The sequence below is a fragment of the Garra rufa genome, chromosome 5 (genome assembly GCF_049309525.1).
Source record: "Garra rufa chromosome 5, GarRuf1.0, whole genome shotgun sequence".
Taxonomy (NCBI): Eukaryota; Metazoa; Chordata; class Actinopteri; order Cypriniformes; family Cyprinidae; genus Garra; species Garra rufa.
Window position 1 is genome coordinate 52,409,401 of NC_133365.1, and position 18,417 is coordinate 52,427,817.

At 32.1% G+C, this 18,417-nt stretch overlaps 2 protein-coding genes across 4 annotated transcripts in view; one reads left to right on the top strand and one right to left on the bottom strand.

Annotated features, from left to right (window-relative positions):
* Window positions 1-12,275, bottom strand: part of LOC141335365 (target of rapamycin complex 2 subunit MAPKAP1-like) — a 575,213-nt gene extending 562,938 nt beyond the window's left edge. The window contains 2 exon segments of the mRNA XM_073840801.1: window positions 8,811-9,252; window positions 12,109-12,275. Of these exon segments, the coding sequence (XP_073696902.1) occupies window positions 8,811-9,084 (274 nt within the window). The 5' untranslated portion in view covers window positions 9,085-9,252; window positions 12,109-12,275.
* Window positions 12,276-16,080: 3,805 nt separating this feature from the next.
* pbx3a (pre-B-cell leukemia homeobox 3a) overlaps window positions 16,081-18,417 on the top strand; it is a 71,068-nt gene continuing 68,731 nt past the window's right edge. For all 3 annotated transcript variants that reach the window (XM_073839832.1, XM_073839833.1, XM_073839835.1), the window contains exon 1: window positions 16,081-16,718. In XM_073839832.1, coding sequence (XP_073695933.1) covers window positions 16,543-16,718 — 176 coding nt within the window. In that variant the 5' untranslated portion in view covers window positions 16,081-16,542. The remainder of the gene's footprint in view (window positions 16,719-18,417) is intronic.

An 18,417-nucleotide genomic window follows, 5' to 3' on the forward strand; every position in this document is an offset into this window, starting at 1 on the left:
GCTAATCCTGTATACATAATATTTTTGTTTTAAATAGGCATGAAGTCAATCTACTCCAGCAAATATTAGCTTGATGTATACTTTAACTAATCTAATTTAATATAGTATCATTACTTTCCCAAATTACAGTAATGAGAATTTTTAAATGTCATGAAAATGTCACAGAAAAAAAATGAAAATGATTAGTTTTCAAAACACTCTTTAACTTCCTTCTTTCAATCATGTCACTGGATTATATTGCAACTGTTAAGAATATTCTTGAATGTCTACATTACGGTACAAGGCATTTTCCATTTGTGACCCTGGACCACAAACCAGTAGCACGGGTATATTTGTAGCAAAAGCCAAAAATACATTGTATTTTTTATTGTTATTATATATTTTATTGTCTTTTATGACAAAAATCATTAGGATATTAAGTGCAGATCATGTTCCATGAAGATATTTTGTACATTTCCCACCATAAATATATGAAACTTAATTTTTGATTAGTAAAATGCATTATTAAGAACTTAATTTGGACAAATTTTAAGGTGATTTTCTCAATATTTTTTTAAAATATTTTTTTATATTTTAGATCCTAACAAACCATACATCAATGGAAAGCGTATTTATCAGCTTTCAGATTATGTATAAGGGTCAAAGACTACAAAGGGTTTAAGCATAAAAACAATAAGTGTAATACTGCTTTAAATTGTTGTTGTTGTTTTTTTAAATATTAAAAAGTTTTCTGTTTAATTTGATTGCATTTTCGTTTTTGTTTTTCTAAACAAAAAATAAATATCATACATTTATTTCCAAATTTACAGAAGACATCCCACTAAACTGTCATAGAGTGTAACAATCTTGTCAAGCATATTTTCAACAAAAATCAATTCATGACATATTAAAAGACGAATTACTTTCACCCCAAATACTAATTAGTTGTAATTCTACATTTTTAAAATTTGCCACTATAATAGGTTTTGCCCATTTGTTAGTAAGAATTTCCTCATTTAAAACACAATAAAATGTAACATGCTCCCTTATTCTTTTTATACATTTCAATATATACAAGTCAGAATAAGCATGTTATAAAAAATTTTAAATAAAAAGCGTTACACTGAATGACAATGTAACATTATTTCAACCACATTTTGACATTTTATTCCCCCAAAACGTATTTGAAACCTCAAAAGTAGACACTTTACTTACATTTAATGTGGTTTCTATGGACATAAAATCACTTTTGTAAATTTCTTTTGACGTGGATATCTTAACGTCTCTGACCCATAAATTACGACTGGTTTTGTGGTCCAGGGTCACAATTACTTCAGCTGATCGACATATTTTATTTTTTCAAACACAAAAAAATACATTTGAAACAATATGCATATATACAGCTCGTAGGCTATATATGATTGCCTTCAAGCTGCATATGCATATTGTTTAATATGCACTTTGTGTGTCTGGAACATATTTAAACTAGTCCAATTTGTGCACTTAAAGTGCTTAAAAAATCGTCCAGAGAGCACTTGGCTGGTATTTTGAGAGCAAGTACAAATATGCAGCACTTGAACTTGAAGTACTGTGTATGTATGCAAATGTAATCCACTCTAATTGCAGGGCAAAAGTTTCTTTTGAAGGGTTTTTGCTCTACATCTCTTATACCCAAGTCAGAAAAGTGTTTTGTTGATTCTGGGTCTTTAACCTGAGTAGTTTGGGACAAACCACATGAAGGTTAATTTTTCCCACAGTGGAAAAACAGCACAATTACAGATGTACAAATATATAATAAGTGACCAAGCATGAAATACACTCTATTCGACCACAAAACCAGCCTTAAAGGAACACTCCACTTTTTTTGGAAATAGGCTCATTCTTCAACTCCCCCCGAGTTAATAAGTTGATTTTTACCGTTTTGAAATCCATTCAGCCGTTCTCCTGTTCTGATGATATCACTTTTAGCATAGCTTAGCATAGATCATTGAATCCTATTAGACCAGTAGCATCACGTTCAAAAATGACCAACGAGTTTCCATATTTGTTGTATTTAAAACTTGACTCTTCTGTAGTTATAGCGTGTACTAAGACCGGTGGAAATGCAAAGCTTCAATTTTCTAGGCTGATAAGATTAGGAACTACACTTCCATTCCGGCGTAATAGTCAAGGAAGTTTGCTGCCGTAATATGGCCGAAGCAGGCGGAGTATTATCAGAAATGAGTTCCCAGCTAGTTTAGCATTTGCACATGTGCTGCGTGGTATTACTGCTCCTGCTTCAGCCTTATTTCGGCAGCAAACTTCCTTGACTATTACGCCGGAATGGGAGTGTAGTTCCTAATCTTATCAGCCTTGAAACTCGCAGCTTTGCATTTTCCACCGGTCTTAGTACACGATGTAACTACAGAAGAGTCAAGTTTTAAATACAACAAATATGGAAACTCGTTGGTCATTTTTGAACGCGATGCTATTGGTCTCATAGGATTCAATGATCTATGCTAAGCTATGCTAAAAGTGATATCGCCAGAACAGGAGAACGGCTGAATGGATTTCAAAACGGTAAAAATCAACTTATTAACTCGGGGGGAGTTGGAGAATGAGCCTATTTTCCAAAAAAAGTGGAGTGTTCCTTTAAGTTGCACAGGTATATTTGTACCAATAGACAACAATACATTGTATGGGTCAAAAAAAAATTATAGTTTTTTTTTTTATGCCAAAAATAATTAGGATATTAAGAATAGATCATGTTCCATAAAGATAATTTGTAAATTTCCTACAATAAATATATCAAAAATTATTTTTTGATTAGTAATATGCATTGCTAAGAACTGTGGATTATTGCTATTATTAAGTATCTTCTGTTTCACAACGTGTATGTTACAGTAGGATGTTTAATGTTTTTTTAAAGAATTCTCTTCTGCTCACCAAGCATGCATTTATTTGATCCAAAGCACAGCAAAGACAATAAAGTTCAGAATTATTTTTTACCATTTAAATAACAGTTTTTTATTTGAATATATTTTTAAATTTAATTTATTTCTATGATTTTAAAACAGTTTTTTAGCATCATTACCCCAAGCATTGATTCTTTACAAATAATTCTAATATTCTGATTTGCTACTGTTGAAAACTGATGCCGAGTTGAATTTTTGTTCAGGTTTCTTTGGTAAATATAAGGTTCAGAAAAACAACATTTATCTGGAAAAAAAAGTTTTATCAGCACTTTTGATCAATTTAAAGTAGGGATGCACGATATGAAATTTTTTATCGATACCGATAGCCGATAATTAAGTCCTTCTTGTGGCCGATGCCGATACTGATACCGATAACCAATACGTTCATATGTTTATATGATAATTTTGTGCACCCAGGAGAATACAAAATCTAAGATAAACTAATGAAATGTATATTATATATCTGGGTCAAACAATCATAGCAAACATCAGTCCTGACTTTTTTGTGTAAGGCACCACAATTCTAAATAAATAAAATGCTTTTACATTTGTCAACCTGGAAAAAATGAAAAGTGCATCATGGAGTAACGGCAGATGTCCAAATGTCCGTTAAAGCTTACGTGTAGTCCATTCTTACTGATCATATTATGAATGTGTGCAGCAACCAAATCGTACAAGGTGGGGAATAAAACATCAGAATCGAGATAAAAAGATCTCAACTTTTCAGAATGCCGCAAACCTAACGCAGGTCATATGACATGAGCTAACTTATCAGCTTCACCCTTTCCCTTAATAACATTGAAAGCACTGCCAAGGTGGAGAAACAGCTTATCATAGCTGTACAGGAATAAACATTTTTAAATAAATTTAATAACAGAGCTACTGCAAGCAATTTTTAATGCTGAAAATCCATTTATCCTTTGCTGAAACTTCTGCGTCTTTATGAAGAGCGCAGGTCATGGTTGCTTAGCAACGGCAGACTCCACAGCAGAGCAGGCTACAGAACGGTTTGGAAAGAAAGAGAAAGCGGCACGCCTAGCGTTTTCCACGTTTTTTCACAACATGTGAACGGCCCATAAACAGATTCACCGTGATGACGACCTCTGAAGTGAGATATAAGATTTGTTGTGTTAAAACTTGACGGCTTTTTACCTCCTCTCAGAATCCTTGCTAAACATGTGTTGCAAATAGCAATAGCATTGTCCTCCTCTGCCTCCGTGAAAAACTTCCAGTCCTGCGAAGACGATGATGACGACACAGATGATGACGCATTAAACGCGACAAAGTCCGAGAGTCACTGCAGTTTACAGCTGCAGTCACTTGCACTCGGAAAGCAGATGAATCTCAGATAAACCAGACTGATTGATTTACCAGCAAGAGTACTTTATCGGTTCGGTTTTCATTTATTTATCGGAGCAATAAAAATGACGTAAGTTTTACCCATATCGGTCGATAATTTATCTGTCCGATCCCTAATTTAAAGCATCCTAGCTAAATAAAAGTATTAATTCCTATATTTTAATTATTTAAATAATTACAGAAATATTTCACAATATTGCTGCTTTTGCTGTATTTCAGATCAAATAAATGCAGGCTTGGTAAGCAAAAGAGACTTTTAAATTCTATTATTTTTTAGCAATTTCATTTTATTATTACCCCTAAAGGGTGCATAATAGTACCTTAAAAATACCTGTTAGTACGTAAAATGAACATATTAATACCTAAATGGTACATTTTAGTACCGACCCAGTGATGGCTTTTCTATATTTTTTCCTCAGAGTGTTGTTTCAATTAGTGTTTCTAAGGATCTTGTGAAATTTCAACCCCATTAAAAAATGTAGACCATTTAAAGTCATGAAATAAATCGAAATTAAAGTCTTATATCAAATTAAATATTCTTTTGAGATTACAGAATAAATAGCTGAAATTCAAAGTGAATTTGATTCACAGATCACATTCATCAGATTCATATTGATATTTTCAGCACTGTTTCCTGTCCTGAACACTTGCTTACCAGCAGGCTCAGGTCTCACGAAACTGTCTTGTCGTCCTGTGCACAAGTTGTTTAGATGGTTCATAATAGAGAAATATTTCAAAGGTCCCCTCCCCGACAAAAGCATCCCAAAACCAGAGCTAAGCCACATCCATTTCATCAACACTACAAAGCTGGAGTGCTAGTGATTATCAATCCCTAGCCCAGGATTAATGCGCATTTCAACAGTTGCCATGATAAAAGCTACTGACTGAAACTGAGTGACTCCAGGAACAAACCTTTAACATAACCAGACATACGTATTTCAGACCAAAAATGGCTTAAACAAGCATAACCTAATTAAAGCCTCACATAATTCTGCAGTTGTTTCCAAAGCAAAATATAATAGGCATAACTCACCTGTAATGTGAGAAACTGATCGATTTCATAGTGTATTTTTTTTTGTTTTGTATTTGAGAAATTACTTTTGCTAGTATCTAACTCAACAAAATTGACGTATTTGTGAAGATATTCTCTCCAATAATCCAATATCAAGTCTTCATGATGATTTTGATTAATACAGAAAAGCAAGAAAGACTAGATTTAATGTAAAATTTGTTTTAAAAACATCATATGATAAGCTTACATCTGATTCCAAAAGACTAAAGATGCAATTTCATTGGAAACAATCTTAGCACTGGAGCAGGTTTGCAAAGGCAAGATTGTCTAAGAGTACAAATCAATTTCAGTCAGTTGCCATTCCCAGCCAACCAGCACAATCAGATTAACCCTTGATCACAGAAAAGAAAAATCAGATAATAAAATAACAAATTCATCCCAAAGAAACAATTCATTTCCTTTTAAATGCTACCTTTTGAGATCAAAAAGCTTGGTGAAATTTTCTTTTCATTTATGTAAACATTTATTGAGCCCCAGTACAGATTATGTTTTCTGCTCAATTCTGAGTGGCTGGTACAGTAAAGACTAACTTGACTGCAACAGAAAGCTTTGAGAGAAAGACAAAGCTGCAAAAGGATAAAGTGTTTAAGTCCAGCCTAACTTTCTGCTTTGTTTTGCTCTAAGGTTTCAGCCTATTGATCACCAGCAAACAGCAGGAGTGGGAATAGTAAGGAAACCAATGAATCAGATTCCAATTAAAGATTCTGGTTCCTTAAGGATTGCATTAACAATTCTTTCAGGTTTACAGAATGATCGCTATTTAGGAAGCAATTCTTTCGATTGTGATCAATTGCATTGAGGGCCCTCAGCAGCCTGTCGTCAAATGAAAAATAAAAATACACAGATCCAAAGAACTTCCTCTAATGCCATATTTTCCTAAATGAAAAAAAAAATGTTTTAGATTAATAATAACTAATGGAAATGGATCCAGTTCTCGATTTCCAACCCTAGTAAGCTGTGAATCATTTGAGATAGATCGTGACTACACATTGCGTATCGTGAATTATTTGATTTCGATTGGAACGGGTTTATGAATCATTTCGTGAATTGAATGATTCAAATCAAATGATTCAAATAAAATGATACGCGATACTACCCTGGAAATCCAGAGGTCTCACGAGAGCACAATTTGAATTGTCTCTGCAAGACACTCTGGCATCGAGCAATGATGCACATTGGTTCTGGGAACCAATCAAATCAGTGTATCTGATGTAGGCGGGCCAGAGGCGAGCTAAACTGATGACGACAGCGCTACGACGTCCGGAATGAAGATGGCTACAGATGAACACCAGTTGTTTGCAACGGCTTTGGCCGCTACAATGAACGAGTTAGACTTGGCTTTTCATATAAAAGAGAAACAGAAAACCGCGCTCGAATCGTTCCTTTGCAAGAAGGACGTTTTTGCCGTTTTGCCGACTGGATACGGCAAGAGTTTAATCTATGAGTTAGCATGTATCACCGTGTATTGTTGTGATTGGTCGTGGCGTTATCCAATTGCGTGCAGTGAGAGTTTCAAATGCATGCTTGGTGCCGCCCCTCGAGTTAGGCTCTTTTCATTGCTCGATGCCAGACCCTTAATCTTAATAGATTAGGGTCTGGATTTTTTCCAGGCTAACACGATACACATACACAATTTGAGTCAAATGATTCCTGAACCTGCTCCATCATCCAAAACCATTAAAAGTAATGTTGAAAATCGGAAAATGAACAGCTTTTATAATTTGATTCGGCTTTTGCAAGTGAATCCCTTTAAATTAATGATAGAAGTCACACGTTTGAATCAACCAAAGCAGTTCCAGCTACCTGAAATAAGCAAAAAAAGTATGATTTTTTTTAATTACATGAATTTTGCATGAAAAAGATATGTGCTTAATGACAAAATTAAAACTTTATTTCATAGATACATTGTCGTTTAATATTTCAAGGACTTTTTAAGTACCTCTTCAGGAATATTGCTATTTTCAAGGGTTTTCCAGGCCTTAAATTCAAAAAGTCAAGTACTTTAAACACCTTGAACGACCCCTGTAACATGCTACACTAAAATTAAGTAAGTAAGTTATGGCTGCATTACCTTATTTCATATTTCTCATCAACATCAACTGCTTTGCTGAGCAACACAGATAGAAATCACGTTCAGAGAGAAAGAGATAATCATGGGCTGACACCACAGAGCAAACTGAAGCAGAAGCGTGCAAAGTTCAGTTTAGGCTGGCATCCCATTAGAAGATTTTCATTTACCACGTTTGATATTACAAGTTAGTAAACTCTGGTGGTGACCAATAAGCATCTAACACTAAAGAACCAACAAGCCATTGTTATGATCTTTTCTGAACCCTCTGCAAAACGCAAAGCCACACTGAAAAAAGCTGATAGCGCAGGTTAAGCATGAGCACTGTTAAAGGAATAGTACACCCAAAAATGAAAAAAATTGCTGAAAATTGGCCCACCATCAGGCCAGATTTGGAGAAATTTTGCATTATGCCTCTTGCTCACCAAAGGATCCTCTGCAGTGAATGGGTGCCGTCAGAATGAGAGACCAAACAGCTGATAAAAACATCACAACAATTCACAAGTAATCCACACCACTCCAATCCATTAGTTTACATCCTGTAAAGCAAAAAGCTGCATGTTTTACTCTATCTTATTATAGCTGGAAGCAATGGTTTTAAGTTAAAATTGTCTCAATGATAGATTTGGTTTCAAAATGCACAGGCAATGCATACTACATGCATAAAGAGTTTGATATTTCAGATGCACATCATATTTAGGTCACCTATTAATTATGTTCATTGTTTTCTAATATCTTAGTATTAAAATACACTTCATGATTCCAACATATTATAAATATTAAAATGTTGATCATGCTAACATTTTTAGTGATGCTAGAAAAAGCAATATTATGGACAGAGAACTCACACTTTAGCTGAAAGCAATGGTTTGAAGTAAAAAATGCATTAATGATGGATTTTTTCACAAACACACAGTTTTTTACTTCGCAAGAAATTAATTAATGGACTGGAGTGGTGTGGATTACTTGTGGATTATTGTGATGTTTTTATCAGATGTTTGGTCTCTCATTCTGACGGCACCCATTCACTGCACAGGATCCAATGGTAAGCAAGTGATGAAAAAAAAAAGTGTGAGGGTGAGCAATTTTTTTTAGCAAATTAAAATTTTTTGGTGTACTATTGCTTTAAGTTGGTCTTAGTGACATGATACTGGAATTTCTAACAACAATACAATGCCTTGAACAATATGGAAAATCAATTTTTGTTAACAAATGTCAAAAAGTGCATCTGGGCAATATCTGCTTTTCTCACTTATCAACCTCAAAACAAAGTGTGAGAAGGTTTTGGCCATTTCATCTTTACCTGTACCAACCACATCAGTAAGCTGGATTCTGGGCCCCGAAAGCAGCGAGGTCTAAGAGTCAGACAGCTACTTGCCTGTGTTGGAGCGCCGTCGGATGCCAAAGTCCCAGCTGGAGGTGATGTCGACAGACTGAGAGAGATCGCAGGTCTGCCCGTCTCCTCCAACGCTGCCGTCTCCAAGCGAACCACCGGATGAGCCTCCGCCAGCGGACGCCGCAGACGAGTGGCACTTCTCCAGATCCACGTCGTGGTCGATCAGGACCATCTCGCACATCCCGGTGTCATCGCTGGTCACGTGCGACTGCCGGATGTGGGCCAGGATGATGGCTGGGTTGTCGAGGAAAGCCATTCTGAGCACCAGCCCCTTGCCCCTCCTCTGTCGCTCTCCGGTTCTCCGTCCGGATGTGCCGACCCTCAGTCGGAGTTAGAGGCTGAAGATTCCTCAGCGATGCAGCGTCTTCTTTTCCTTCGTTTTGGGGTTATTTTCTCCTCTCCATGGTGGGACATGGATGCCTGCCTGAAGGGGAACACAGACCGGATGTTTAAGCATTAAGCCACCGATATTATACAATGACTCTATTATACAGTGACCCTGAACCGCAAAACTTTGATTTATTCATCAATTGAACACATGAACAAATTAGCTTTCCATTGATGTATGGTTTGTTAGGATAGGACAATATTTGGCTGAGATACAACTATTTGAAAATCTGGAACCTGAGGGTGCAAACAAATTCTAAATATTAAGAAAATCACTTTTAAAGTTGTCCAAACGAAGTTCTTAGCACTGCATATTACTAATCAAAAATTAAGATTTGATATACGTACAGTAGAGAATTCACAAAATATCTTCATGGAACATGATCTTTACTTAATATACTAATGATTTTTGTCATAAAAGAAAAAACAATCATTTTGACTCAATTTTATCAATAGTCAAAAATACATTTTATGGGTCAAAAATATGAAAATTATTATTATATTAAGTAAAACCATGTTCCATGAAGATATTTTGTAAATATCCTACCGTAAATATATCAAAACTTAATCTTTGATTCGTAATGTGCATTGCTAAGAACTTCATTTGGACAACTTTAAAGGCGAATTTCTCAATATTATTATTTTTTTATTTTTTTTTGCACCCTAAGAATGCAGATTTTCAAACAGTTGTATCTCAGCCAAATATTGTCTAAAGCTTAATTATTCATCTTTCAGATAATGTATAAATCTCAATTTCAAATAATTTACCTTTATGACTGGTTTTGTGGTCCAGGGTCACATATAAATAACAACACTTGAAACAAATTGCAGATTTCTGCTCATCAAACTGTGTAAAAAAGTTGAAAATTACATTAAAATGACTCATTTTAAAACCATTTTTCCATATGTCAGGCATTATAGGAGCTTCTTACAAAAACTCAAGCTGATATCATTCATTCAACAAGTTTAACACAAATCAGTCTTTTATCCTTTATCTTTTTGCTGTGAAATCGAACACTTAATGTACTGAAGCAACCTAGGTTTACTTGATTATCCATATATAATTTTTTTGAAAAATCATGTTGAAATGTGAGTATCATTTATTATCATCAGACTTTCTGAGGAACATTTGTTCATCAATTATCACTGTATCACATATTGCATGTATTTTTTGAAACTACAGAGCTTTGATCATAAAATTAAGAATTAAAATATTATCTTTCTAAGATTATTATTGATAAATATAGAGTGACAACTGATATTTCCATGCATTTTTGTAGTCTGCTATACTGACTTACATTACAAGTCTTCAGTTCTTAGTAGCACAGGTATATGTGTAGCAATAGCCAAAAATAAATTGTATGGTTCAAAATGATCAATTTCATTCAGATATAAAGTAAATACAAAACTTGAGATATTCTTATTTTTTAATAATAATATGTATTGCTAAGAACTTCACTTGGACAAATTTAAAGATGATTTTGTCAATATTTAGATTTTTTTGCACAATAAGACTCCAGATTTTCAAATATCTCAGCCATATTTTGTCTTATACATCAATGGAAAGCTTATATATTCATCTTTCAGATGATGCATAAATATTACTTTCAAAAAATGGACCCTTATGACTGGTTTTGTGGTCCAGGGTCACATAAATAACAACATTTGCAATGCATTTCATATTTCTGCTCATTAAACTGTGCAAAAAAGTTAAAAATTAGACATATTACTGATAAATATAGAGTGACAACTGATATTTACATGCATTTTTGTGTTATACTGATTTACATTACAAGTCTCAACTCTTAAATCTAAAGTAGCACAGGTATAGCTGTAGCAATAGCCAAAAATACATTGTATGGGTCAAAATTGTCAATTTTTTTGGCAAAAGTCATTCAGAAATTAATTAAATATCATGTTCCACAAAGATATTTTGTAAATTTCCTACCATGAAGTGAGATATTATTATTTTTCAATAATAATATGCATTGCTAAGAACTTCACTTGGACAACTTTAAAGGTGATTTTGTCAATATTTAGATTCAAGATTTTCAAATATCTCGACCCAAATATTTTCTTATACATCAATGGAAAGCTTACTTATTCATCTTTCAGATGATGTATAAATATTAATTTGAAGAAACTGACCCTTATGACTGGTTTTGTGGTGCAGGGTCACATATAAATAACAACATTTCCAACAAATTTCAGATTTCTGCTCAATAAACTGTTCAAAAAAAGTTAAAAATTACAATAAAAATGATCCAGTTTAAAACCATAATAATTATTGGCTATCCATACACATCAAAGAGCTTCTAACAAAAAATCAAGCTGTTATCATTCATTCAACAAGTTTAGCACAAACATCACATACACATACACACATAGGTATAGTGGATAAACCAGTCTTCCAAGCTCTATTATTGTTCTTATAAGGATGTTTATGATATAAACAAACAGTAAAGACAAACACACACACAGCTGGTTAGTTACTAACTAGCTGTCATGATCGCTCCTGTCACCGGAAACCCAAACAACAACCTTGTTAACTATACTAGGACATGAGCAGGGACACCTATGCATTATTGTTAGACCACATGCTAAAACGTTTAAAAAATCCTGATTTGTAAACAAAATGACAAATGATGATGCTAAAATGCTAATTAGCCAGCAAGCTAACAATTTCTGATGTATAAACACATTAGCGGTGTTCGTTATTAGGGCGAGCTAGTCATAAATGTACTCTCGTTTCTGTCTGAAATTAATAAAATTACATTTGAGTAACATTTTAGATAAAACACGTTAAATGAGAGCTGAGTGAACGCGGTAATCAGGCCCTGCTAATGCTAGTGCTAATCTGCTCGATAAGCCTCAAACATCAGCGCATCTTTACCTTCATTCATGCCTATAACAGCGGCTGAAAGCATCACAGACGCGCCACACCGTCTGAACGAGGGGCTGACTGTACTGTCTCATTTCATACTTGTGGAGATATCGTCCCAAAAACTGAATAAATGTGTCTGTTTACTCTGTTGTTCATCTGTTGGTGGTCCAGTAAGCTACTTCCTGCGGGTTTACCCCTCATACCGGAAGTACACCGCTCTGGGAAACACCCTCGACAACGAACGATGGACAAGAGATGCGGCCAATCAAAAATGTTAAAAATGAATAAAGTAGATAAACAGATAAGTAAATTTATTTAGTTTAATTTTTTACTGTTCTTTTAAAATGATCTTTTTCGTCTTTGTTTACATAATGCCTTACATCAATAATATAGTATCTACAACTTTGCTTTGTAAGAATAAAAGGTTATCAATAAGAAATAATGGACATAATACTGCAAAACATGATATAGCTTTATATCTTATGATTCACAACATTTTCATAGTTTGTTCAACAAACAGAAAGAGAGAAATAATGTTTGTTATTACGTTTTTGGAGTAAATTATAGGCGATGGCATCTTTTCAACATGCAATATGCACTATTTACACCTTGAACAGAGTAATAATAGCGAAAAATAAATAGAGAAAAATGTTTACTTAATTAAAGAATTCTCCCATCAGTGCAAATGCAATAATTCTACTTTTATATGTAAAACTAAAAACAACAGGGAAAGTTTTTAAAATGACTTTTGCTGATGTACTTTGTTTTATTTAGGCTGATTCAATTATATTACATTATATCTTTGACTGGAATAAAATCAAGCATGCTTTTAAATTATATAACTAACTAACTATTTATTTATTTATTTATTGCGTATACACAACTTAATATATGATTGTTTACTAATATCTTGGCTGTTTAGAACAAGTTTGTGGTTTTTTTATAACAATGCTGAAATCAAATTAATTGTACCATGTTTGCTTTTTTATTTATATATTTACACCTGCTTGTTTACTAATTTATTTCATAGTTATAATTTCATTTGTTTGACCTGGACAGATCTTTAAAAAAAAATCATAAACATATTTTATATTTAACATAAACATATTTTTGAGGTTACCTGACTAACCATTTTTAAATGATTTTTTGTTTATTTACCCTTTTATTTCTTGGCTGTTTATAATGACATTTATTAATTAATTTATGTATTAATTTAGTTTGAAACACGAGTGTTAGTCTGCAACAAATTACACTGTATAAGCTACAGAATATTTTCTAAATATTTTTTAAAAATATTTTTACTATTTAAAATAACTGCTTTCTATTTGAATATCTTTTGATATGTAAATTTTAAAGCTGAATTTTCAGTATCATTACTGCAGTCACATGATCCTTCAGAAATCATTCTAATATGCTGATTTGCTGCTCAAAAAAACATTATTATTATTATTATGTTACAAACAGCTGAGCAGAATTTGTTCAGGTTTCTTTGACGAATAGAAAGTTCAGAAGAACAACATTTATCTGAAATAGAAATCTATTGTAACATTATAAATATATTTATCATCACTTTTACTCAATTTAAAGCACCCTTGCTAAATAAAAGTATTATTTTTTATATTTTCAAATAAATAAATAAATAAATCACTTATACTGTAAAAACTGTAAAACTGTAACTGAAAAAAACAATTTGTTACCTGTCTTCCTTAAAAATGTAAGTTCAGTCAACTCAAAAAAGTTTAGTCAACTTGAAATGTTAAGTTGTACTAAGTGACAACTTAGTACTTAGACTTAATTATGAATACCGAAACAATTCTGTAAACAGCAAAAACTGTAAAAAAAGTAACATGCAAATATAATAGATAAATTTATAATAGAATATAAAAAAATATTAAATAATATTAAAAATCTAAATATTTAAAAATAAGTACAGAATGATTTCTGAAGGATCATGTGACACTGAAGACTGGAGTAATGATGCTGAAAAAGTAGCTTTGATCGCAGGAATAAATTATTCTTTAAAATATATTCAAATAGAAAGAAGTTATTTTAACTAGTAAAAATATTATAAAATTGTATGGTTTTGCTGTACTTTGGATTAAATTAACGCAGGCTTGGTGAGCAGAAGAAACTTAAACTCAAAAAATCTTACTGTTCAGAAACCTTTGACTGGTAGTGTATATATTTTACTTGTATTTATTTTTTACTAATATTTTAATATTGTATTATTATAATATTATACGTAAATATTTTTACATGCAACCTATTGGATGCTTGCAATTTTATTTATTGTATTTATTTTATTATTATTGTTTTATGTTATTTAATACTGTTATTTATTTTAGTTTTTTGTACATTTTTTGCGGTTTTTAAAAAAAAATCGTTTTTCATAATTATGTAACTGTTCACATTTAGCTGAACAGCTTGTAATAATTAATTACACATCTGTGACAACATACCCCTTTACAGGAAACATTCTCTGGAGTAAAATCAATTTATTAACTGATATTAATAAATTATATTAACATGAACAACAATGTCATTGTAAAATTTACTTAGTCTGAGCCTAATCCAGATTAAGATTTGTAATAGTTTTTAAAGATGTTTCTTATGCTCATCAAGGCTGCATTTATTTGATTAAAAAAACTGAAAAAAAATGTAATATTGTGAGATATTATTTCAATTTAAAACAACTGTTTTCCATGTGAATATATTTTAAAAAGTAATTTATTCCTGTGATGCAAAGCTAAATTGTCAGCATCATTACTCCAGTCTTCAGTGTCACATGATCCTTCAGAAATCATTCTTATGTTGATTTATTATCAGTGTTGAAATCAGTTGTGCTGCTTAAAATTTTTTGGAACCTGTGATACTTTTTTCAGGATTCTTTGATTAATAAAAGGTTAAAATAACAGTATTTGTTTAAAATAGAAAGGTTTTCTAACAATATACACTACTGTTTAAATGCTTGAGGTCAGTAAAGTTTTATTCTTTCTTTTTTGAAATAAATAAATACTCTTATTCACCAAACATTAATATTTTAAATAAATGCTGTTCTTTTTAACTTGTTATTTATCAAAGAATCCTAAAAAAAAAGAATCACAGGTTCCAAAAAAATATTTGGCAGGACAATCGCTTCCAACATTGATAATTCTAATAATAAATCAGCATATTAGAATGATTTTTGAAGGAGCATGTGACACTTAAGACTGGAGTAACAGCTGATGAAAATTCAGCGTTGCATCACAGGAATAAATGATATTCTAAAGTATATTAAAATAAAAAAACATTACTTTATAATAACATTTTGCAATATTAATGTTTTTTTTTTTTTGTGTTTTGATCAAATAAATGCAGCCTTGATGCAGCATAAGAGACTTCTTTAAAAAACATTACAAGTCTTACTGATCCCAAACTTTTGAGCATATGTGACCCTGGACCACAAAACCAGTCTTAAGTAGCACGGGTATATTTGTAGCAATAGCCAAAAATACATTGTATGGGTCAAAATGATCACCTTTTATGCCAAAAATCATTAGGATATTAAGTAAAGACCATGAACCATGAACATATTTAGTAAGTTTCCTACTGTAAATATATCTAAACTTCATTTTTTATTAGTAATATGCATTGCTAAGAACTTCATCTGGACAACTTAAAAAGCGATTTTCTCAGTATTTAGATTTTTTTGCACCCTCAGATTCCAGATTGTCAAATAGTTGAAACCATTGTCCTATTAGCGAAACATATATCGATGGAAAGCTTATTTATTCAGATGATGTAAAAATCTAAATTTCTAAAAATGGACCCTTATGACTGGCTTTGTGGTCCGGGGTCACATATATGTATGTTTATATGTAATAGTGAGCACAGATGCACACTTGCAGACCCCAGGTGGGCGGAGCCGACTGTCTGCACACTGTTGTGCAACAGCGGGTATATCATCAGGAGGAGCTGCTGTGCACGAGACGCACACAGGAATCCACACGGATATTCTCACAAACCATTACATCTGCTGTAGATCATCCAGAAAAGCGGGATGTGCGTTTAACAACCAGCCTGTGTTATTCCACAGCTCAACAAGAGGAAGAACAATCCCTGGAAAGCCAATGGTTTATTGCAGCTCCTATGCATTACATTTTTACCACTAATTTATTTTCTACTCGAGGATGGAAATCAAACAGAGGTGGATTTTCTGAAGTTTTGCAGAAGCTGCCACTGGAATAACAGTGCGAACAAACATTGCAACGAGGCAAATGACGAACACTAAAAGCATCAAAGTGCACTAGACTGTTTGTGATATTGCAAATCACTGGATCGTTTTATTAAAGCACTTTTTGGGGGACTCTTACGCATCCGTCATTTTCCTTGCTTTGATTCAGGACAGCATCTACATCTCTCTTGTGTGGATTCTAAATAAGTCAGAGCTGTTTGAGGCGGAGGATGGAGGAGCAGAGCCATCTGATGCAGACCCTGGGCGGCGTGACCCTCACCGGACACCCGGTGGCTTTGACGTTGCCTCTTGACGGAACCGACGCGAGAAACAAGCAGGACATCGGAGACATTCTGCATCAGATCATGACCATCACCGACCAGAGTCTGGACGAGGCTCAGGCAAAGTTAGTTTTACCATCACACTTTATGTTGCTATCTATATTAATGCAGTTATTAATAACAATAAGGCTTATTTACGACACACTTTTTTTTACTCCCACGAATGTTGTTTTAAAAGTCTATTTATAAAGTCTTGAATACAAAAAAAAAAAAAAAAAAAAAAACTATTTAGCACTTGCACTGTTGTGTCCAGGAAAAAAAAAATTACAATTAATTTAAGACGCAACGCTATACTATAGCGGGGCATGTTGTCCAACAATATGGGGTAAGTTGTCACAATGTGACAATAAACAGCATATTAGACATTTTAGAGGAATGTGAAGAGTAACATAATTATGAACACCGAAACAATTCTGTAAACAGCAAAAACTGTAAAAAGTAATATGCAAATATAATAGATACATTTACAATAGAATATAAAAAAATAATAATATTAAAAATCTAAATATATATTTAAAATATTGACATGAAACAAATGTATACATGAAATGGCAAAAAGGTAAACATTAAAAAAGTAAGTACAGATAAAAATATATATATTTTAAATATATTAAAAAAAAAACATTCAAAAATATTTGTCAAAATATGAAATTATAATAGTATATATTAAATAATAATAATAATATATTGACATGAAATGTAAATGTATACATGAAATGGCAAAAATATACAAGTATATAAAATATGGTGTACAGAAATTTTAAATAATAAAACACAAGTTAACCTGGCTTGAAAAATTATTATTATTTAGAACAAAACATAATTTGCTGCTAAAAGAAAAAGCATTAATTTAGTTATGTGTTTTATGTTTCAAAAAGTTAATGTAGAAAATACATTGTCACACGATATGGGGTAAGTGGTCACAATGTGACATTAAACATCCTGTTACAGACTTTTCGGCGAAATGTGAACAGTAACACAATTATGAACAGCAAAACAATTTAGTAAACAGTAAAAAAAAAAAGGTACAATTAAACATACAAAAATATTCAAAACAAATTTAAATTGCAATAATAGAATTAAATAATATTAAAATATCAAAATATTAATAAATACAAGTGAAATATTTATTTAAAATATTTTAAAATAAACAAAACATGATTTGCAAAAAATGTGAAAGGTAACATGCAAAAATAATTGAAAAAAACCCCCATATATTTATATATATAAAATATTGACATGGAACATTGGCAATAAATAGATGATCTAAATATGTAGACTATATTTAAAATATGGTCTACAGAAATTTAAAGTAATAAAACACAACTTACCCCGACCTGAAGGATTATTATTTAGAACAAGCAAAAACATAATTTGCTGCTAAAAGAAAAATAATTATTTTTATTAGCAATGTAGAAAATACATTAAATGTACAATGTGACATTAAACAGCCTGTTACAGGCTTTTCAGGGCAATGTGAACAGTAACACAATCATGAACAACAAAACAACTCAGTAAACAGCAAAAAAAAAATTAAAAGGTAGTATGCAAAAAAAAAATTGTAATAACTTAATTTTTAAAAAGTGAATACAAATATAAATTTAAATATAAAAAATATATTTTAAATAAACAATATATGAAAAAAGAAAAATGTGAAATGTAATATGCAAATAAAAAATAATATTGAAATACAATGTTATTTAAAATATTTTGAAATAAACACAACAACAAAACAATTAATGTAAAAGGTAAAATGCAAAAACA